Source organism: Melanotaenia boesemani, chromosome 11 (genome assembly GCF_017639745.1).
Source record: "Melanotaenia boesemani isolate fMelBoe1 chromosome 11, fMelBoe1.pri, whole genome shotgun sequence".
Lineage (NCBI taxonomy): Eukaryota > Metazoa > Chordata > Actinopteri > Atheriniformes > Melanotaeniidae > Melanotaenia > Melanotaenia boesemani.
In genome coordinates this window covers 23,410,034-23,432,123 of record NC_055692.1, presented here as the reverse complement: position 1 = coordinate 23,432,123, position 22,090 = coordinate 23,410,034, and the positions used below count along the sequence as shown (strand labels likewise).

The 22,090-nt window shown below is 41.2% G+C and overlaps 2 protein-coding genes across 3 annotated transcripts in view; one reads left to right on the top strand and one right to left on the bottom strand.

The window, feature by feature from the left end:
- Positions 1 to 5,016, top strand: part of bmp1a (bone morphogenetic protein 1a) — a 30,034-nt gene extending 25,018 nt beyond the window's left edge. Inside the window, exons 14-20 of the mRNA XM_041999723.1 lie at positions 491 to 651; positions 824 to 1,004; positions 1,106 to 1,231; positions 1,364 to 1,491; positions 1,890 to 2,103; positions 2,257 to 2,507; positions 3,809 to 5,016. Coding sequence (XP_041855657.1) covers positions 491 to 651; positions 824 to 1,004; positions 1,106 to 1,231; positions 1,364 to 1,491; positions 1,890 to 2,103; positions 2,257 to 2,507; positions 3,809 to 3,943 — 1,196 coding nt within the window. The 3' untranslated portion in view covers positions 3,944 to 5,016. The remainder of the gene's footprint in view (positions 1 to 490; positions 652 to 823; positions 1,005 to 1,105; positions 1,232 to 1,363; positions 1,492 to 1,889; positions 2,104 to 2,256; positions 2,508 to 3,808) is intronic.
- Positions 5,017 to 6,664: 1,648 nt separating this feature from the next.
- disp3 (dispatched RND transporter family member 3) lies at positions 6,665 to 21,228 on the bottom strand. Of its 2 annotated transcripts, none has more exons than XM_042000590.1 (22): positions 21,024 to 21,228; positions 20,836 to 20,937; positions 14,568 to 15,548; positions 14,253 to 14,472; positions 13,996 to 14,132; positions 13,731 to 13,865; positions 12,549 to 12,709; positions 12,236 to 12,375; positions 12,026 to 12,117; positions 11,739 to 11,903; positions 11,255 to 11,416; positions 11,027 to 11,173; positions 10,812 to 10,948; positions 10,513 to 10,682; positions 10,284 to 10,414; positions 9,824 to 10,008; positions 9,465 to 9,591; positions 9,020 to 9,165; positions 8,770 to 8,929; positions 8,573 to 8,686; positions 8,320 to 8,492; positions 6,665 to 8,124 (listed from the first exon to the last, which is right to left on the bottom strand). In XM_042000590.1, exons 3-22 carry the CDS (start codon positions 15,538 to 15,540, stop codon positions 7,741 to 7,743), a joined length of 4,059 nt encoding a protein of 1,352 aa, XP_041856524.1. In that variant the 5' UTR covers positions 15,541 to 15,548; positions 20,836 to 20,937; positions 21,024 to 21,228; the 3' UTR covers positions 6,665 to 7,740. The 2 variants fall into 2 exon arrangements, with proteins under 2 accessions (XP_041856524.1, XP_041856525.1); XM_042000591.1 differs by having other exon boundaries at positions 21,173 to 21,221.
- Positions 21,229 to 22,090: the final 862 nt, after the last annotated feature.

The following is a 22,090-nucleotide window of genomic DNA, read 5'->3' as shown; positions in this document are numbered from 1 at the left end:
TGTTAAAAATAAAATTGGTAGAAATGCAGTTTCTTACATATCTTAAAAATAGCTACCAGATATTGTGATTTTTATGGCTCCAGTATCTCACCACTGTATACATGTAATAACTGATTCTGTGTATCAACACAGCATTTGTTGTAGTCACCAAGGATCAACAGTGCACATTTATTTCCACTAAGATAAGTCAGGTGAGGGACTGTAGTGCCAGTACTTAACGCAGCCTAACCAAACACAGCGTGCATTGTGCAACTGATGAAAAGCTCGCCTCGGCTGGATGGGCAGTCAGTCATCAGTTATGTTTGTTGTTTTTCAGGTTACAGAAAATATATTTCAGATATATTTCAGAGGACAATATAACATTTAGAATGTCCTGTTGAAACAAATGTGGATATCTTTTTTTTTTTTTTTTTTTTTTATGCACACATCTTTGTCTGTGTCTGGCTAACGATTTGTCCTTGTTTTCACTCATCTTATGTGTTCTGTCCAGCTGCCTGTGGAGGCTTCATTACCAAGCTGAATGGCTCCATCACCAGTCCAGGGTGGCCCAGAGAGTACCCTCCAAATAAAAACTGCATTTGGCAGCTTGTTGCCCCCACACAGTACCGCATCACTCTGCTCTTTGACGTCTTCGAGACTGAGGGCAATGACGTGAGCATTGGGGTTATTATGAGACGACACGGGGTGGGTTTGTTCTGTGCTCTCAGTCATTCCACTATATCTCTCCCCTGTCATAGCAAATATCTTTCCTCTCCTCTTTGTGCTTCATAATTAAAACCAAACAAAAAGTTGCAGCATCTGCACGTTTTGTTTTTCTGCTCAGGTTTGCAAGTATGACTATGTAGAGGTACGCAGTGGACTTTCAGCGGACTCGAGGCTGCACGGGAAGTTCTGTGGGGCAGAGAAACCAGAAGCTATTACTTCTCAGTACAACAACATGCGCATTGAGTTCAAATCAGACAATACAGTATCCAAAAAAGGCTTTAAAGCACAATTCTTCTCAGGTGAGTCCTCCTGGCAGTACTGTTTTCTCTCAGTCACTTTGAGCAGCAGTTTGTGAGTTTTCACTCTGAAAACTGGCGTCATGTCCTCCGTTCTTCCTCAGACAAAGATGAGTGCTCTAAGGAGAACGGCGGCTGTCAGCATGAGTGTGTCAACACCTTCGGGAGCTACAGCTGCCAGTGTAGGAGTGGATTTGTGCTTCATGAGAACAAACACGACTGTAAAGAAGGTATTCCACAACAGATCTTTATTTCTTTGATATGATGAAATTTGAGCTCGGTGTGACTGTTGGGCTGTTTGGTATTAGTCTGATGCAGCGCTGCGCTGACTCCATGACTAACTTTTTTTTTTTTTTTAATAGCTGGCTGTGATCATACTGTGAATAGTGTGAGTGGTATTATTACCAGTCCAAATTGGCCGGATAAATATCCCAGCAAGAAAACCTGCACCTGGGCTCTCACCACCACTCCAGGTCATCGTATCAAAATCGTATGTGCCATTTCCTCCTACTCCAATACTTAATTTTTACTCACCACTCACCTTTATGTGTGGCTCTTCAGTGTATTTGAAGTGGTAAATTTACTGGGGGCATCTGTGTTTTACTGCACTCATGTCAGAAACTGTTATAATAATCCTGTTGATGATATGTGGTTCCCCTTTCTGTTCTCATTTGCATTTTTGTTCTCTCTACTGCAGATATAGATTAGAAATCTTATTAACATACAAGTAATGCAAATATCTGTTTCTAACAGAATTCAAAATCTTAAGGACTTCATGAAATTACAACCAACTATTACAACATTGCAACCAAAGTAATCTGATCTAAAAAAATAATGTTTTATTATCCACCCATTTAATTTAATCTCAGTCATTTTGTTTTGTGACAGGCCTTCAATGAGATCGACATGGAGGCCCACCTGGAATGTGCCTATGACCACATAGAGATTTATGACGGGCGAGATGCAAAAGCAACCTCCCTCGGCCGCTTCTGTGGCACCAAGAAACCCCCTCCCATCATATCGAACAGCAACAAGTTGTTTATCCGTTTTTTTTCTGATAGCTCTGTGCAGAAAAAAGGCTTTGAGGCTTCTCACTCTGCAGGTAAAAATATTGAACACACACATTTAAAGGTCTTGAGTGAGCCTTATTTAAAGTCAATGTATGTTAAAAATTCTTTATATCTCTTAGACTGCCAATTAACACATATTTTATTTTTTTTTTTTATCTCTATTTGGACACTATTTTGCTGTCCAGAGTGTGGAGGTCGTCTAAAGGCTGAGGTCAAAACAAAGGACCTGTTCTCACATGCCCAGTTTGGGGACAATAACTATCCTGGAGCCTCCGACTGCCAGTGGGTGATTTCAGCAGAGAAAGGCTATGGCGTGGAGCTCATCTTTCAGACGTTTGAGATTGAGGAGGAGGCAGACTGCGGCTATGACTACATGGAGCTTTTTGATGGAGCTGACACAAAGTCTCCACGGCTGGGACGTTACTGTGGCTCCGGGGTAAAAATAATTTTCTTTTAGTCACTGTTCTAAGTTGTTGTGACAATACAGCCAACTAATCTCAGCCTTTTATTTGCTTTTACAGTGTTACAGGAGTGTTCAGATGATTGTTTTGGAGTCAGATTGTAATTGAGTGACTTTATGAACCACCCTAGAGCTTTTGATTCCAGTTCATCTGGAGTTTAATCACTTAAAGTTCCTCTGAGTTTGAAAATGTTGGGTTGGAAATGGCTGTAGGTCAACACAAGCAGTAACTTCCTTGTTGTGGAAAGACCATCAGTCTCTGGCACTGGATTATAACAGCAAAACAGTTAGCCAGTGCTGTTACAGCAGCTGGAGTCTAGAACAATAATGCCGACAGGGATTAGAAACACAAGTATCATCAGGTCAAAGAACAGCTTGATTTCATTTTCAGACTTTAATAACACGATCTGGCCTCTCATTCAAGCCTGTTGAATCATCCACTAGAGGAGATATAGCACCCTCAATGCCCCGGAGATCAGCTCCTCAATCAAGTTTCCTTTTATAAAACAGGTTGAAATAAACTGTCACTGTTCAGTCCAAAGTGGGGTGAAACTCATTATGGTGGTGAGAAGGCTTTGGCCTGAGGGCTTTTCTCCGTAAGACAGGAGACCATTTCTGAGTCTACAATAACACTTGGCTGCTCTCTCTTTGTCTTTTAAATCTCTTTGCCAAGAGTTATGGGCTGTTGCAGATACAGTGTATTATTCATGTTGAATGGCATCTTTAATTATCAGCAGCTTTTGCCTGCTCAGACTTTACAGTGCTCGTCTTTCTCATAGCCACAATGCAGTTTCTGAGCACCTTAACCAACTAATTATTTTTCAAAGTGATGTTTTCAATTAATATTCATGTGTTATTCTGACAGAGTAAGTTCAAGTTGGATATTTTTCATGTACACATGAAGCAGTTAACTCCCCTTTTGCTTTACTGGAAACAATTTGGCTGACATTCTGGAGATAGTGTTGAATATATGAGATGCTGTGTGTCATTGGGCTCTGCTCAGAACTCTCTGCAGTAATACACCTGGCCCTAATCATTATGGTATTTTTTTAATCCTCACTTGAGTATTTGCCAAATCCTGACTCAGAGTAAAGCTGTAAAGATGCCAGTCTAAATGCTGACCTCTGCATGGCTCTGGTGACAGAACACGCTGTCACAGTCACCAGTTTGACCTCAGTTTCGGCATGTAAGGAGACTTGAGTTTTAATTGAAGGGATGTCTAAGAAGCAGAAAGCCACAACCACCCCTGACTATTCTTTTTTTGTCCCTCCCCATAGCCACCAGAGGAGATCTACTCAGCTGGTGACTCCATTGTGATCAAGTTTCGCTCTGATGACACAATCAACAAAAAAGGTTTTCATGTCCGCTACACCAGCACCAAGTTCCAGGACACACTGCACTCACGCAAGTGACCAGCGGGGGCCGGAAGGAGCCGTGCAGGGCAAAGGGACAAGCGGAGGGGTCCCCAGGGAAGGCGCCAGCCTGACGCTCGGAAACCTTCGGCCACCAAGATGAATCAGACTCGACAGAACAGCCGCAAGACCACCAACCGCACCTCAGCTCCTAGGGGCTCTAGCTCCCCCCACAGACTGTGAGGAGTAAAGCCATTCTGCAGTACACCTTGTTTTTACCTTTTTATGGTTAGGGGTGGGAGGGTGAACGTCAGCTTTAGGCAGACTGTAGGGGAAAATTTATTGACCCAGTCCCCTCCAGATTTTTTTTTCCTTTTTTTATTTTATTTTATTTTTTTTTATAAACATACCTCTTAATAAGAGGTACAAAGGAAAACAGTGGATTCTCAGGACCTGTAGGAAGGCAGGCATCAGCTGGACAGATCCCTGCTTTTGTCGGGCCGGCCCACCACATCTAGGGGGAGGAGAGGAAGAGGAGGAGGAGTCCTGCACTCCTCAATAATTGCTCTCCTCTTCTCATACTCGCATCCCTTCGGTAAAGGATTCCTGTCCGTAAGCGGATTAAAAGGACTCGACTTGAGATTTTGATACTGTATGTCAGTCAATTGCATGTAATTACAAGGAAAGAAGGAAAACTGTACAGTGACAACAGCAGCATTTGTAATTGGCATTGTCCTGGCAACCAATGGCAAGATTCCCGTTGTTACCAATAACAAGAAAATTAAGGAAGCAGTTATCTTATTAAAGGACTAATAAATGAAATGTGGTCCATGTCTTCTGGTTGTAATTGCTCACCTGATGACTGGCTGTTACTGTACCTCCATGTATAAAGTAATGTGTTTGATCTTTCAAAGGGAACATGTGCTTTTCTCAGCTCGAACCAGTTAGCACTTTACAGTGAATTGTTCCAAAATCATGAGCTTATGAAATTTTGTGAAATGCAATGTCAGTTCACTTATTTTTAAATGCATTTTATCTCTTTTTTTAATTAATCCATATAGTTCCTCAGGCATACTTGAACATTGTGTGCACCCTTTAACATGGGGTAAAATAAAGATATGACTTATGTTTCAGTGTTGATTTACAGCTCTGATGTTCAGTATTTTCTCTCCAGAAAAAATACCATTTCTTGGTACAATGAAGTATTTCTCAAGAACTAAATGAGCCTGGGTATTTATTGTTCTAGTGATTACATATACAGTATAATGTAAAGGTGGAAAGGTACTGTTGAAATTAGCCCTCTAATTGCCTTCTAATGTGTAGCCACTGGTCTATGTTGAATATACTTTGTTGCTCACTCACTCTTTTTCTCCATTTATTTATTTATTATTTGACACAGTGTTGTGTAAACTTTCAGTCGGACACTGGTTTGATGTCTGACTTTTATTCACAGGACTAATTCAGACCTGCACATGTCTTCAGTACCATTGTTGTGAAACTATTTTTCTAGAGTGTACTGACTGAGTGCAATCAAAATGCATTCGATTTTAAGAGAACTTGATTTGCAACTCAGCCAGCACAGAAAACTGCTGCATGGCGGATGCTGGGACCTTAACTCATGGGTGGGCTCTGCCTTGGAGGGGGTTGCTTTAGAGCTTCTGGGGCCCTGGGCCCTGCACTTAGCCCGCCTCTGGGTGGCCAGCGCCTAGCAGGGGTGGCAGCTGCCATCCCTGGCCTCTTGGGACCTGTGCTTCATGTTCGTGGGGCACTCTGGCTGGGGCCTTCCTCTGCTGCCCTCTGGGCGAATGCATGTTTGACTCTGTAGCGGGCTGGCTGGGATTCGTGCTCTGGGGTGGCGGCTGGGGTCCTGGGGTTCCCCTGGTTTGCCTATGATCTTCGCAGTGGCCTGGTTGCATTTGCATGATCACTGATCCCTAATCATGGCTGCTATTTTGCCCCCACATTTATTAACCTGCTTGCTGACAGTCACTGTGTTGTCTTATGAGTTTAATCACCAACAACTACAGTCATTTTTTTCTTTGTGTTGCTGTTTTTGTTGTTGTGATTCATGATTTTTTTTCAGCCTGTTTGTCTTTTTATAGGTGCTAGCGATGATTGTCAGCTTTGTTTTCTGGCAGATGTTGCAGGTGGTTTTCTGTTTCTTTACAGATGTAGCAGCTGGTTGTCTGGTTGTTCCTGTTTTGATTGAACATCTGATGCTGTTCAATCTAAACTTTCTATCTGGTGTCTCTTTTTTCACTCTCTTTTTCTCTTCTGTTTACTCTCCCCTTTCTTTTTCCCCCACCCCCCGCGTCAGGTCTAGCATTAATGTGTAAATTTAGCAATAGACAAATCTAATAATAAAGAATAATATTTAAATTATTAAGAGGACCCTTATACGATGCTGGACAGGATAAGGTTAAAAAAAACATGACTTCTTTTTCTGTTGCAGTACAATCTGTTTGCCTTAGGATGCTTTAGAACAATACACCATCAAACGTTCCATCATCATGACCAGAAATGACACTTTCTAAAGAACATCTTAGCTTCCTTTAGTTTAACCAACATGAAACATTTATGCATTGCAATTCACTTAAATCTGAGCCCTTTCACATGAATAGTTAATAGCTACCCAGAGATGGGCCATTGTAGCTCTCTTTCAGTAATTATGTGAGTGTAAGCAAACAGTGACAGCTCTTCATTCTGCTCGACTGCTCCATTGTGTAACAATGCAGAAAAAAAAATCATGCTGTGCTTTCACAAAAAAGACCAAAGGCTTAATGCACCTGCTTTATTTGACATTAACAAATAACACACATAAAACAGAAATTTAGTGCTCTTGCTGCCAACAAGTCTGTCCCTCTCCGCAACCATTAATATGTTATGAGGTTTGACAAATGGCCCTCACCTTCACTGTGGGGCAGACCAGAGCAGCAACTGACTGATGTTTGAGTGGTGCTTTAAATTGTGAGTGCAGTGTGTTACAGTTGGTCCTCTTAAGTGAGTCAGAGGGTACACCTGAGGAGGTGAAAAGAGGTTTCTTTCAATTTGTGGTGATTACAAAAACAGAGACCTTGAAGCAGCTACAAATTGTAGCAATAAAATTAATAAATCGGGGGGGGAAAGAAAAAGATTTCAACTTGTGCAAAGTAGTGGTATTCACAGGTTTTAGAAGCACGTGTGTGCTGGCAGCATCAGAGTTCAGTTCAGTAAGTAAGAGCTCAAACATTTACACTTTTTACACTTTACATTTAACGAAACAGTATAAATTTGGTTCAAACGATTTTTAAATCAGCACAGCAGGACATCTTAATCTGCCATGGTTGGAAAATCACATTCAGTGCACAATAAAGAGAACACAAAGTATTAAACAAACATGATGTTTCACAAGATGACCATGAAATTGTGAGAACCAGCAACACTAAATCATCATGGACATCAGAGCACTTTGTCCAGTCAGTGTTCACAACAACAGATCACAGAATAGTCAGCAGCTCTTCACAACTTAATAAGTTATACTGATGAAAGCTGTGGCTCAGCCACTGTTTCAGAGAGATCACTTAATCACCAAGGCTGAAGGTAAAACCAGATAAAAACAAACAAAAACAAACAACAACAAAAAAAAAAAACAAACATGTCAACCCAGAAAAGTCAGCCCACTAATGTGTCACATAGTTACACTTTATTTTAGAGGAACTATCCAGCAGGTGTGAATTTGATCCTCATGCTCACAATCCACTGATCAACGTAAGTTAAATACATGTATTCTGTTATGACATCATTGTGCTATGAAGTACAAGATCACTTCCCCCTGAACAATTCTCAGTTTGTAAACAGAGGATCACCTCCATGTGACATCAGTGTGAGTTGACAGACAGCAGCGTTTCTGTGCTGATTGACTGCCAGGTTGACAATCCTAGCTGTCTTCCCAACCAGCACAGAGCTGCTCCCAAGGCTGCAGCTGCCGTCACTGCCAAACTGGCCTTTAGCACAGCCCCAGGGCGTCTGCTAAAGCGGGCAGGGGCCATGCAGGCCAACAAGGCCACTGTCACCGTCAGCGTGAAGAAAATAGAGACAGCTGTGTTAATGGCAACGATCTGGCCAAACTTGGCAAAAGGCACAATGACACAGAAGAAAAGAGGGACTGTGGAGATCGCTGTGGTGACGGCACTGGACACTATGGCAACGCCCACATGGTTCACTGCTTCCAGAGTTCGTCTCTGCCTCTCAGCTGGAGGCTCCTGAAAACAAAACACAGATTAAAATGTCGATTTCAAAACATATTAACAGACCACCAACATTTACCCTTAATTAATATTATTTATTCATGAGACTTGAAGGGGCTTTCTGCCTTTTAACATCCAAATAAATAGTAATTAACTAAAAAAAAATGACGATCAGAGCTGTTACAGTGGGAGAAATGTACATCCCCATACTAAGTTAAGATCAGGAGTAGAGGGAATTGTTTCCCCAGCCAGAAGGTATCCCTCCACCAGGTGTAGACAGTAATCCACTGAAGATCCAACAAGTATCGACAAAGAAATCGCCTCCACTGCTCCCATCTCCCATCCCAGCCAATACATGACAGCCACGACCAGACAGATCACGCCTGTTAAAAACAAAAAGCCAGACCTGAATATAACGGCACACAACTCTTCCAAACCTGGATGTAAATTCTTCATATATTACCTATAATGGTAATGAGTACTGGTAGCAGCAGCAGGGGATGTGCAGTAAACACAGACACAGCTGCCACACAGATGGCCAATGACAGTAGAAGGCTCCAGAGAGCACTCTCCACACCTACAAACCATCAGATTTAATTACATTTATGCACTCATTCCCTGCTGCTAAAAATTCTCACATCCATTCCACCTCTCGCTTGCCTATGATTTCCATGAAGATCTGTTTCCAGTGCTCACATGTCTGGAAACCTCGCTGCAAAGCAGAAGACTGTGGAAGGCTAGCGAGTTGCTCCTGGATAAAGTTCTCCCACTGAAGGAAGTCAGAATAAGTCTGGAAGGAAGATTTCCCTTTGTATGTGGTCTTGGAAGAGGAGACACTGAGCATTAGGGATGGTTGGATGAACAGCTTTGGATGCACACAGAAGAAAAGCTGAAAGATGAAGGTACTTACAGACTCAAAGGCCATGGACAGCCAGCGGACCTTGCCTCCGTGCATTCCCACTGCTCCATGGGAGAGCTGCCCTGGGAGCAGGTTGGGTTCAGGCAAAGAGTGGCAGTCAGAATGGAAAAGAGGCAGAAATGAAGACAACTTGTTGCCTGAAGGGAACAAAAGAAAGACCATTACCATTTTGAAGTACATTCTCCCCTATATTTAGACTTTAAGGCTGTAGTTTAGAGTTGTGTCCTTTTTGCTGTTATGCACTTTTTGATCAATGTTTTGTTATGTAACTCTGATTTTAAGACTGAACATTTGGACAAAAGTGGAAAATACAAATAATTTTCCAAACCCCAAACAAGTCAGATGATTTGTACATAAATATTTTCTCAGCTGTTCTGAAAAATGATATGTTTTGACAATACTTGTATTCAAGACTCCATAGCTAAATGAATGTCACCTGAAGGCAAGCACTGAGCTCCCCCTGGCTTCACAAGTTGTTTGTTTGCGCCAACAGCTTTACAGATTTTGCAGAGATGTCCCATCTCCTGGAAAATATCAAAGTCAGGATCCAATATAATGCTCCCCTGTAAAGAAAATGAAATATGTTAGCATAACCAAAGAATCACTAAAATAAATTCAGCTAGGTTTACTGAGATAATAAATGGTCAGGATTTTTTTTTCTATTATTTTTCAAGCCTACTTGACCACACAAATTACTTTCCACTTTAAGTCACATTCATCCACTCACATACTCATAAGGCACATCACAGGCAAGTATCTGGTAGTAAATTGATGTATATGATGAGTGAATCTCACCATATCTCCAATTACATGATTATCCCTGGGTTCAGTTCGGTTGATTCCCAGGATCCCAAACACAACAAAAACCATGGCCCCAGTGTCAACCAGAGGACGCACCGCTGGGTGGCCACACACACCGCCACTGCACGGGTTAAAGCCTGATGTTTTGGATGTTTTTGTTCTGGCAGCAGATGAGGGATCTTTAAAAATATAACAAGAGGGACATGTCTGATCTGTGTTTGCTTATACAAAGTAAAAATATCTGTACAACTGGAGTACAGTGGAAAAATCCTTCAGTGGGTTCACAAAATGCCACGTTAAGAAACTATTTTTGGAGAAGCTGTCATATCACAGCGTTCTCTTTGCTGGAAAGATTTACTGTAAGAATAAATGACATAAAAATGCATTAGGTGACACTTTTCCTAATGGGCAAACAAACTGTCTTTATGTTAGACAGAAATGCTTGCTCGCTCACCAAATGGAAGAGGGGTATAAAACATTCCCTGTGAAGGTCCATCAGTCCCAGAACTGAAGCCACAACCGGGAGGGCTAACACATACTCGGCTAGCATGAGGTCTCAGGCGACATTGAGCAAAGTACAGCCTCCTAAGGAGAGATAGGAGAGTTGAAAAGACAGATTTGCTACTAAAACCACATGAGACTATATTTGAGTTCCAATTTTATTTTTTCTATTATCGTTTAACCTGCTGTCCTGCTGTGGAGACAAGGCTACATAAAAGGAAAACTCTGGAGTCCAGCCATGATGGGGATCACATGAGCTTGATGTGATCATCCAGCTGGGGTATGGCCGATACACACGGGAAACACAAACCATCATTCTGGCCGTGTAATTAGCATGGGGCTGACCAAAAGCCTATTTAGATAAAAAAAAAAAAAAAATACATATATATAATCAGTTTCATGCTGCTTCACTGCCACATGTCAAAGAGCAAATTTAAAAATAAATAAATAAATATCAAATTCACTTCTGTCACTTCCCAACCTGAAATGATGACACCTCCTCATCCCCTGTGCTGCACATTTTCCATGGAGATGGGATGCTGTTGTTGAGTGAGAAACGATATATTGTTGTAGAGGCTTCATGGTCCAACTTTGATAGGTACACTGTGAGCAAGGAAGCTTAAAACCAAAGCAAAATGCATCACAATCATGACATACATTTTAAATAAGGAAACGGAAGATGTGCTGATTGTTTACCTGTTTGGCTGGTGCTTGAGTTAGGTTTTACTGAGCTCTGAGAAGTAGTGGAAGTTGTTGTCCTTGAGTTGTGCTGATGTGTAGAAAACCTAAAACCTGATGAGGAAGTATGTGCGTTCAATAGGTGGGGTTTTTCCATAAAAACACCTGCAGGATAAAACATGCCTTTGAGAAATTTGCCTCTGATCTTTGAGGTTAAATTCATGATTCTTTCAGCTGCAGTCTCACCTGAGCACATGGGGCAGGAGATTCCTTGTCCACTAAGGTTGCTCCGCAGAGCTAGCAGGGTCTGGAGGTTTGTGTCTTGGCGAAAAAGAAGAGGCGCATGAGTGGCTGGCCTCAGGAGACAGCAGCAGCCAGCAGATAAGAGAAGAACCAGGAGAAAGACGCCTGTGTTGGGAGGAAGATAATGCTAAACAACAGCAGAGAGGAGAATCTGATGGCACTGATAGAGCAGGTGACGGTTATGTCAGGAGGAATGATCAATTACACCTGAAGAGTATGGGTAAATACTCCATGTGAGATGCTGGCATTTCCTTTATCAGGGTTAACATAAAAAATTGCAGTATTTTTAACATGGAACCATAAACAAAGAGCTCTGTAAACTGGGGAGAAAAACAACAGAATTCCCCTTTATTATTTTATTGTATTTGAGCCTATAAAGTAATCTTAGCTGTGTAAAAAATCTTAATGAGTTCGTTATAAAACTCACATAGAACAGCTTTTCGTCGCTTCACTACTGGTTCAGCCACTAAGTGCTTTAAAGCCCACTGGAGTTTAGTGCTCACCACACCCACATGCTGCTGCCCTTGAGGGGACAAAGGTGTCTCCACTGACAGGGACAGAATGGCTGTATCGCTGTCTGTGTCACAGGAGCCTGGCCAAGACAAAGAAAAGGGCCTTTAGTGGTGCCTGAACAGCTGCGTTTTACAGCCTGGACTCATTCCTTTCCAATTCTCCACCCTGTCATCCATTCAGGGTAAAGAGATAACATCTCACCTGGCTCCATCTCCACAGATAGAAGTGCCACATCATCATCCTCATCTGACAGAGGGCTGTGGCTTGCTGACAGGCCCGAAAACAACTTCAGGCTTCAGAGGGAGAAGAGTTTAGGGTGAGAGACAGCTGGAGGGATTACATGTCAACTGAGCTGTCGCACAAAGTCCTCCAATAACATCTCACAAAATGTAAGGAAATGAAAAAGCTCACCAATTCAACCAGACGTGCTCATGAGGCTCCACATGCTGAGTCCAGATACACAGGGCGGCTGGCATCAGGACAGATACCCAAAGCCAGCAGCAGCTGACAATGAGGGCCATGAATAGGCCAAAGTCATGCACGGCTGGGATCTGAGTGTTAATTAAATGTAGCACAGTGTAAAGGACCTTAAAACATTCAATTTGTGCTTATCGTGTGAAAATAGCTGTCTGCTGAGAGAGGCACTTCTATTCATCTGCAGCAAAGGAGCCATTTACACTTCCTGTACAGATCCTGTTATATGCCACGTTTCTTTTATTATTACCTGAGAGAAAGTGTTAGCGGCATAGGCAGCTGCAGTTGTAAAGGAGGTGAGGAATGTAGCCCTGCCAGCTGTTTTCATTGTGTAGATCATTCGCTCTTGTGGCTGATGCAGATGAGAGGCTTGCCTAAAGGTGCTGATGAACACAAACACATCGTCCACTCCTGAGAGATAAAAAATAGAAAAGAAAAGTGTAGAAGCACATCCAGTTATTAATAGACTGTAAAAATGTGTGGATTTTTTTCAACTATAAAAACTGTTTTTATTTCCTTGCTCAGAATTAAAATAATAAAAAAAATCTTAGCACTAATAATTTACACCAAACTGGTTAGCTTAGCTTAGCATAAAGCCTGGAATCAGGTTGAAACCCAATAGGCAGGCTCTGTCAGAGGCAAAGAGAAAGGAACAACAAACACAAACAAGGTAGCATCATAAGTTTGCCCTGAAAGCTGTGTGGGCGGGGTTACCAATTCTATCCAGTTTTGGTTGATTTGGTTGTTTTAGGGCCAATCTGAGCTGAGCGCTTTAGCCAAATTTGACCAATTTTATGTTGTATGTGTTGACCTGAATTTAAGCAAGTTACAGATATGGTTCAGTTTGTGCACCTGGACTCATAGCGAGTCCTGCATTTCAATTGACTCTGGGCCATCATTCATAACTTTCTTTGGCCTAGATACTTCTGGTCTGGTGAATCTAGACCATTATAGGGCAAAACTAATTCTGGACCATAGGAATCGACATTCCATCATCTTTAAAGAATATTATGTGTTAGCTTTGTAGGAGCTTTTGTCCTAGTATTGCTTTGCAAGATGTGGAAACTTCCTAAAGCATTTTACCTCACAGATAACAAGACACCAGTAAGTCATATTATCCATCCAAGAAGTAATAATAAATTGTTGCACATAAGTAGATAAGTGAACATGTTCATGTAAGCATTTCATAATTCCTTTAACAAAAATAATTTTGCATGCTGTCCTAAGTCATAAGACATGTTTACAGCTTTGGACAGTCACGTTAATGCTTTCCCTTTGAGTTTCCCTTTGAGTCATGTCTTCATGCTTAATTAAGCAAATATATTTAATCTAGTTTCATATCTTCTGTACAAACCCGAGAGACACTAAACCTCTTTGATATATCGCCACAAGAAAACAAAAAAAAAATATTGAGCTGTCTTCAATAACTTACCAATGCCAATAATAACAAATGCTGCAACTCCGTTGAGAATGCCCAGATACCTCACACCGAAGACAACGTGGTATAAGAAAAGAGCCATTAAACAGCTCAGTCCAATGCCAGAGAGTCCAAAGAAAGTCAGAAAGACTTCAAAGAGACAAGAAAAGAGCCCATTAGCATTCATGTGCATCCAAACTAATTCTGACACTTCAAAAAAACAAAAAAAAAGCCATTTGTACACAAGTGAAAGAGAAAAAGGGAACAGGTCATAATGTACCAGAAAATGAGGTAAGAATGAAGACAAGCACAGTGATGCAGGCTCCACTGATGACTGCCAGCATCATATCATTGTAGAAGGTTTTCCTCACTTCATTATCAAACAGCTCTGTTCCCCCATACAGCACCTTCACCTGACTAACACACAGGATGCAGATACAAACCATTAAGCCATGCAACAATGTGCAGTGGCTGTAAACACTCTGTAGTAAAATAACGTGGATTGCAGTGCAACGAAGAGCTGATGTTGTGCCTGACCTGGTGGATTGATTTGCCAGTATGTCTGCATACTGAACCACAAAGTTTTTGAATCGAGTTCTTTGCTCATCTGCTCGGTCCTGCAGGGAATAGTAGGATGGCAGAGGAGCCCCGAAGTGTATCTCACTACGTAGGAGAGAGGAGGAAAGATGCTCAGGGGACAAACTCTCATCCACATACCAGTAGAACTGTGGGTGGGTGATGGCCAGTCCCAGAGAACCTGCAAAGCAGCACATAACAGGTCAAATCAGCACAGGTGGGTTAGACTGTCACTGGAAGTCACTGATGCTTGAACTGGAATATCTGTTGATCTACCTTGGATATCAGCCAGGTCAGGGCCCATGCCATCGTAGTATATCTTCCCCCCTCTCTCGCTGGGATAAAGGTAAGACAGAAGCGAGTTTGGTGGGGAGCAGTAAGATGGCCCCAGTGGCAGATCCCTCAATAATTCCAGAGGTTTCCAGCAGAACTGATGAAACTGTGGGTGTTGCATGAGCAGACGCTCAACATGGTGAATTGTCTGTAGACGCTCTGGGGTGAAGATGTTGCGATCGCCTTGCCCCTGAGCCACAAACACCAGCTCAATCCTCCACTGAGCCTGGCTCTGCATGTAGTAATTGGGAGCAAACCTGCGCTTCCTAATCAGTGGAAAAGTGGAATTTTTATCCCAAAATCTCCCCGTTTCCTTCCCTGTTCTGGGATTTGAGCTGTTGTGCTTCTTCATGTCCCCCTGACTGAAATCAGGTTCTGTCCTTACATCTCCATGTGCTGCAACTCTGCTCTGATCATCTCCTTGTAAAACACTGTTTTTTGAAGTAGAGGATCTCATCCTCTTACTGTCTGTCCAGTTGAACACTCCCTTTCTGACCAGTTTATCAAGCAGAATCTCCTGCAGTGCCTCAGACTCTATGTCACGCCTACGTCTGTCCCAGGACCCCAGCTGAGTTTTTACAGCAATGGTGAGAGCGTCAAAGCGCTCAGCTGAGAAGTGACTGTGAACCTCAAAGGCACTGTAGGAGAGGTCAATGTCCAGAGGAGGGCAGTAGAGTAGCATGTAAGCAAACAGGGCACATGGTAGCAAGAAAGCTACCCCTAAAACCACTCCACTCACCCAGGGCTGTGTGTAAATCCACCCTAGTGTCCTCCACACTCCACAAAACCCTACATTCCCAGAGCAGCAGCGCTGTCCTGTGGTGTGGACCACTCCATCGTCTTCCTCTTCTTCTTCTTCCTCCTCCTCACCATCCCAGCTGGTGTGAAACAGCAGCGGTTCATCCTCCACATCCATGCTGGCGCCTGTCATCAACAGATGACACAATGAAATCTTTATCATCCAAAGTTCAGCCTTTTTTTCCTCATGAGCACAAAATAGATGTTTGAACTGCCAGCAGGCACTAGTGAAAATGAAGGACAGGTTAACTTCTAAAGTTGGACTAAGCAAGCAAGGGCACGAAAGAATTAAGTCTGTCCTCAAGCAGCTGTTGACAAAGGCCCTCCACTGGCAGGCATATTAAAAGGAGGGGGATTTCAAGGGCTTCGAAGAGAAAATGGTTGGCAGGCTTCTGCTTTAAGATGCTGCTCACAAGGGCTTAGGGTGTGACAGGCTAAAAGCTGTAATTCTATTCGTCTCTCTGTCAGCCTTTATCACCTGGAAAGATTCCACTGGTGGCTGTCTACACATCAAGCCTCAAGGTGCAGCTTTATCTGTTTTGCACCAAATTAAATTATCACGCTTGTCTAATTACAGACAAGAAGAGCGAGTTGGGTGTTAGGAAGCATTGCAGAATAAGTTTATCTCCTGTGATGGGCAGACTTTAGCTAATAGTATCAATAGCTGCTACTTTTTTCTGATCTTAAATGCACATGATACTGCAAACAGTTTGCATTCAGGTGGTAGTAAGGGTGCTAACTGCAGCAATTTGTCTAGTCTCATTAGAACAGAGCTTTTAGGTCGGCCAGGTAAGACAGTGAATCATGATTATGTATGAAAGATAGCTGCACTCAGCTCTCTAGATAAAGCAAAAAAAAAAAAAAAAAAAAAAAAAAAAAAAACTGAATTTGTGATTTACACTGTTCAATCAATATTTTAAAAGTGATTAAAATTTCTCCCTTTAGAAAGTAGAGACTCTTGAGAGACAAACCCTGAAGCATAAAATGGATATCAGGATTTATGGATTTTAAGTTCATGCTCCTATACCTGAGTGAGATTGATAGTGCCGAAGCAGAGAATGTACTCAAGTTTGCAGCAGAGTTAAAGAGTGTGGTAACTGAGCAAGAGTCACACTGCAGTTCACTGATAATGAAGCAGCTCACGGATGTGTGTAATGACTCCATCATTAAAAGCCTTTACTCTTCACTTCCTGAGAGAAACTTTTAATGACATATGTCCACAAAGACGTGCTTGTGCTTTTTTTTTATGCTGGATTTTTCCCCATCCAAATGGGGGGAAAAGCCTATGGAGCTCCACATATAATTTAATATTCTCTAAAGAAGGTGAATTTTGGACTGTTGTGGTTTAAGAAACGGTTTCACTTATGAGCATATCATCCAAGGCAAGGACACCAACAAGCTTTTAATGAGAGGAGCAGTGCAGCAGCAGTATGAATGTCAACTACCTGCACCCTAAGAGGACAAATTTGTTAATCATGTAATAACATAACATCAATAACAAAAAATGCAATTATTCCATTAGCCATCCAGTAATTTTCAGCATCCTCTGGATTACAGTACCATATATTTCTAATACATAATCCCCTTTGCTGGAAACACATCTTTTAAATGTTGCAGTACAAAAAGCTCTTTCAATATTTCTGTCCTCATGACAGGAAAGATGAATTATATGATCTATCTAGAAAAATGTGCTATATTTGCAGTCAACTAAACTGAACACATTTGCTTATTTCAGTAATTGAATTTCTTTAATCACGTTATGTTAAATCTCTGCCTCTGCCTTGTTTCGGTAATGGTACTCTAATCAGCAGAAGACGAGGAAAGGCGCACAGACGTGCAACAATATGATGAGAAGAAAAGAGGGGAAGAGGAAAAAGCTTTGGCTATGGCTGACAATATTGTACACACACATCACAGCCATTATCAATACAAACAAGCAACATGCGACAAAAACATCAGTGAAAAAAACTTGTGCTTTTCTGCTGTTCTGTTTTAATCAAGTGAAAATTAAATGAGAGGACTTCAGGTACATCTTCACTGCTGTTTTTCTGTCCCCACTTACACATCAACATAGGCTGAATAGTGGTGCAGATCTTAAAATTGACTAAACAAATGAGGCAGTAAAGACTGAAGGGCAGATTTTAGTGCTAAATAGTCATTAGTCACAGCTCTTGTCTGTTAAGGTGTATCTTTGAATTGACAGCTTGCTAGTACAGTGGAGCAGAGGTAACTACAATGATGCATGGCCTCAGGGACACATCCTTTCCTCTCTTCTTGATGACTATGACGCTGTTTCACATTCAAGAACATTACATCTCATGCACAAAAATTATTATAGCTACAAAGCACCACAAGTAGTGCAGAGCCTGGTATAACAAATATGTTTACTAGCCACCTGAGTTGTTCAACATTGCTATTTTTTGTGCAGATTAGGAGAGCACAGTCGATTCAATGCTTGAACAGGTGTAGATTTAAAAATAGAGTGTAATTTGGCATCCTGTGATGTGCATTTTTTTGGAATGAATACTATCTGCCATATGGCTTGATCTGTACCAAATCTGCATTGCTCTTATCAATAAGCATTTTTTTGCCTATAATACAGTTACATACTCAAGAATGACCAACATGCAGATAGTGGGCTGGACTAAATCTGTGTGCAGTTTCTGAAATATGAACACTTGTATTAATCCAGTGAAAACTGAACCTGCTCTTGTATAATGTATAGTGAGTAACCTTGCCTTGCATCATGTTGGATTCAGTTGGGAATTTCCACTGTAGCTTTGTTTCCATATTTATTTATTAAACAAGTGCAGCTCAGATGGTTATGCTCTACCTGCCTGCTTGTTGGAAGGACAGCAGCTGTATGTGATGGGATTTGTGTTGTGCAGAATGGAGCTGTACTTAGAGGCAAACAAAAAGATGCTGAGCCATAAATCACACTTGCCATGTTTTTCCAATATGTACAGTCCAGGACAAATGTTTACACTCATAACAAACATGAATGTCATGTGTTGTTTAGTTTTTCCCTTGAACCGGTCTATATTCAAGGGCAGGATGACTGTACAACATACAAACAGGAAGCAAGCATGTAAAAATGAATAAGTACAAAGTACAATTGGAAAGGTCAAGCTGAGTTCAGATCTAAGGAAAAGGAATGTAGATTTACAGAGGTCAGGAAGGTATTTTAGAGCCATTTCAAATAGCTGCACGGGTCGAGATCATCAATTAACTGCACACAAGTACAAATTATTAGGACTGACACAACTTTGTGTTATGAAATAGGACATAAGTTATTATCTTTTACTGGTGGAAAATTGGTTTGGATAAGGAGGGACAACCTGGCAACATCCTCAGTGATATCATTGCCACTTTCTCCAGTCAGGGAAGTTTAACGTCGCCACAGACTGAGAAGTTGCTGATCAAAAACATTTCAAATCAACACCTTCAAGCTTGGTTACAATTCACAGCTGACCACAAGCCAAAAAAAAAAAAAAAAAGACTTCAGAAATCCTCATGACCTTTAAAGCATTTGGTAGACATTTGACACCAAGATAAATATTCTATATATGATGGCCTAACTTCTAGTCAAGGTGCTATTGTCCAATTAAATAAGGGTTTCCTTATATAAAATTGATTTAGAAGACACACATACAAACTACTAAACTGAAATTCTTACACTAAACTTCTACTATTGATGCATTTCATACATTTGAAACCTTGCATTTCTATGCCATCTACGTACAGTTACACAGACACAACAACAAAAAAAAACACAGAGGAGTCAGTCTTTCTTGTTATTAGCTATACATCTTGAAGTTTGTGTATCAGCAGCCACATCAAAGCTGTTACTAAGAAGCTTTTTACCAGCTCAGAAACATCAACAGAATTAAAAGTTTAGTCTCCCAGAAAGACTAAGAGAAACTCATCCATGCATTCATCTGCAGTAGGCTGGATTACTGTAATGGTCTTTTAACAGGACTTCCTAAAAAGAGCATTAAACATCTGCAGCTCATCCAAAACGCTGCTGCTAGAGTTTAAACCAGGACTAAGAGATCTGAACACATCACACCAGTTTTGAAATCTTTACACTGGCTTCCAGTCCGTCACAGAATAGATTTTAAAACCCTTCTGATTGTTTACAAATCCCAGAATGGTTTAGGCCCAGAATACATCTGTGATATGTTCAGAGAATATAAACCTAGCAGAGCTCTTAGATCCAAAGACTCAACTAGTCCAGACCAGAGTCCAGACTAAACATGGAGAAGCAGCATTTAGCTGTTATGCTACAAACAAGTGGAACAAACTGCCAGTGGAGATTAAACTTTCACCAAATGTAGACATTTTTAAATCCAGGTTAAAAACATTTCTTTTCTCATGCGCCTATGCATGAAATCTGCATGTTAACTTTTTTTTTTTTTACTTATCTTGCTTTTAATCATTTTAATGTGATTTATTATTTTATTGTGATTATATGTTGATGCCTTTTACTATTTCTAAATATCTGTAATGCCTTTGTTTTATGTAAAGCACTTTGAATTGTCCTGTACATGAAATGTGCTATACAAATAAACTGCCTTGCCTTGCCTGTTGTAAATGAGGTGGGAGCTTGAACCTTTCACCCATTATGGTTCCTCTCAGCATCTTTCTCAGCCCTCCATTTGCTCTCTGTCTCACACTCTTACCCTTTTCCACCCTTCAATCTTCCCACCTTTTCTCCACATCTCTGTCTTTTCCACAAAGGTGAGAGATTTGTAACCTTCACTACTGACAGCAGCTAAAAATAACTGCCTCCACCTTTGTCAGTTTATCCCTTCTCCATCTCATCCAATATGGATATCACATACTGCCTTCTGCCCCACACACACTCAGCCTGATGTAAACTCAGCTAGAATAGCACCCCATTTAAAGGGGCATTGATTTCACCACCAGTGCGCTATGAATATATTTCTTATGCTTGAATACCCAGCACGATGTTTATAGTGAATGAGCCTTATATTTTTTCCACTCTATGAATCTATGGTTCAAGTCAAACTCTTAAGATTCAATTACACCTAACAGAGGTGTTCATTTTTCTTATTGTTGATTAATTCTTGCTTACACTGGAAGAACAGCACGGTTCTGTGCACAGTGAGTGAAGCATGCTGATAATATAGCAGCATTCACTTATCTCAGTCCTGAAAAAATAGAGTGAAAAAAAAAAAACATGAAAAATTAAATAGAAGACATTGCATTTTTTCTTCGTGTTGGCAGCATGAAGCCAAATTTTGAAACTTTTTTTCAATTTATTCAACAATTTGTGTAAATTAATTTTGTAGATAACTGCAAAATTGAATTCCTTCAGTAATCAGCACATTTAATCAATAAGACAAAATCACCCCTGTTAAATCATTTGTAAGATTAAGGAAAGACTTACCTGCAGCTGATGAAAGAAGAATTACAGGTGGAGCGTTCAGGCCTACTTAGTCCACTTTAACTGTGCTGAACTTGTGCTCTGCAGTTTCATCTGCTCCATGCACTGATGCGAGGGAATATAATCAGTTACTGCTTTGTTGTCATTGTTAATAAGTAATCAGGAGAGCGATACATCCAGGGAGCCTTCACATGAGAATGAAAAAAAAAAATCTAATCCACTTTCCCTTCTCAGCCTGCAGGAATCCTCTAATCTCAGCAGTCCATATTATGTTGTTTTCTTCTTTATGTTCCCCAGTCTTTTCTCTCCCTCTCTGATGCTCCCTCCCTTCCTTTCTTACCCGGTTGTCGAGGCGACAGAGTCAGTGAGAGACATGTCTTCCCTGAAGCTCCCCTCTCTCTCTCTCTCTCTCGCTCTCTCTCCTGTGGCTTTGTTCAGCCTGCTTGGCTGAATGGTTCAATAGTGTACGAAAGGAAAGGAGGGAAACGTAGGTCCAAATCCTCTGCACACCAGTGATGACAGGCCAAGGAACAAGAATGGATTATATACCTTTATAGAAATATCACAAAGAGGGAATCCGTCATGAGTCAGTTCATTACAGATGATCAGAATGATGCAGTTGTATCAAGGCTGCAGCTGAGCCCCCTCCAATTTTTTGGGAGTTGGTATGGTCTAGTCCAGTCTCAGTTGGTGGGGTGTTATAACAGGGTGATCAGAATAACTGGCTACAGTGGGAGAAAAATGTGTAGGCAATTTAAAATAATAACCCGATATGGGTTTATTAGCTTTAATTTCAAATCCACTTTGGGCTCTGGCATCAGATGAAATGAAGCTGCTCCATCTGCTCCTCTGCTGTAAATGCTTGCTGACTACTGCACCACTGATAACATTATGGGAGCTGTAAATTCAGGACTAATTTGACTCGTCATGTTAGGTTTGCTGTGACAAAAAAAATGAATTCTCCTGGACTATAGTGCCTTTATTGATTTATCTCATTTAGCATTAATGACCGGCTCTCTATTCCTTCTAATACACATCCATCACCTCACCTCTCAACCTCTGTTCAACTTGATTTGTCTCAACATCAAAAGGTAATAACTGATCATATAATTCAGAGTGGATAACTCATAAGTGAGGCTTCAATGTTTCTGCAGAAGTTGGTGCAGCATCAAGTCCTAGAACAAAACAGAGGTTTGAACACTGGCGCTTGTGACTCTGGGAACTTTCTACTTATTTTTTTGGTCTTTTAATCCCCTTG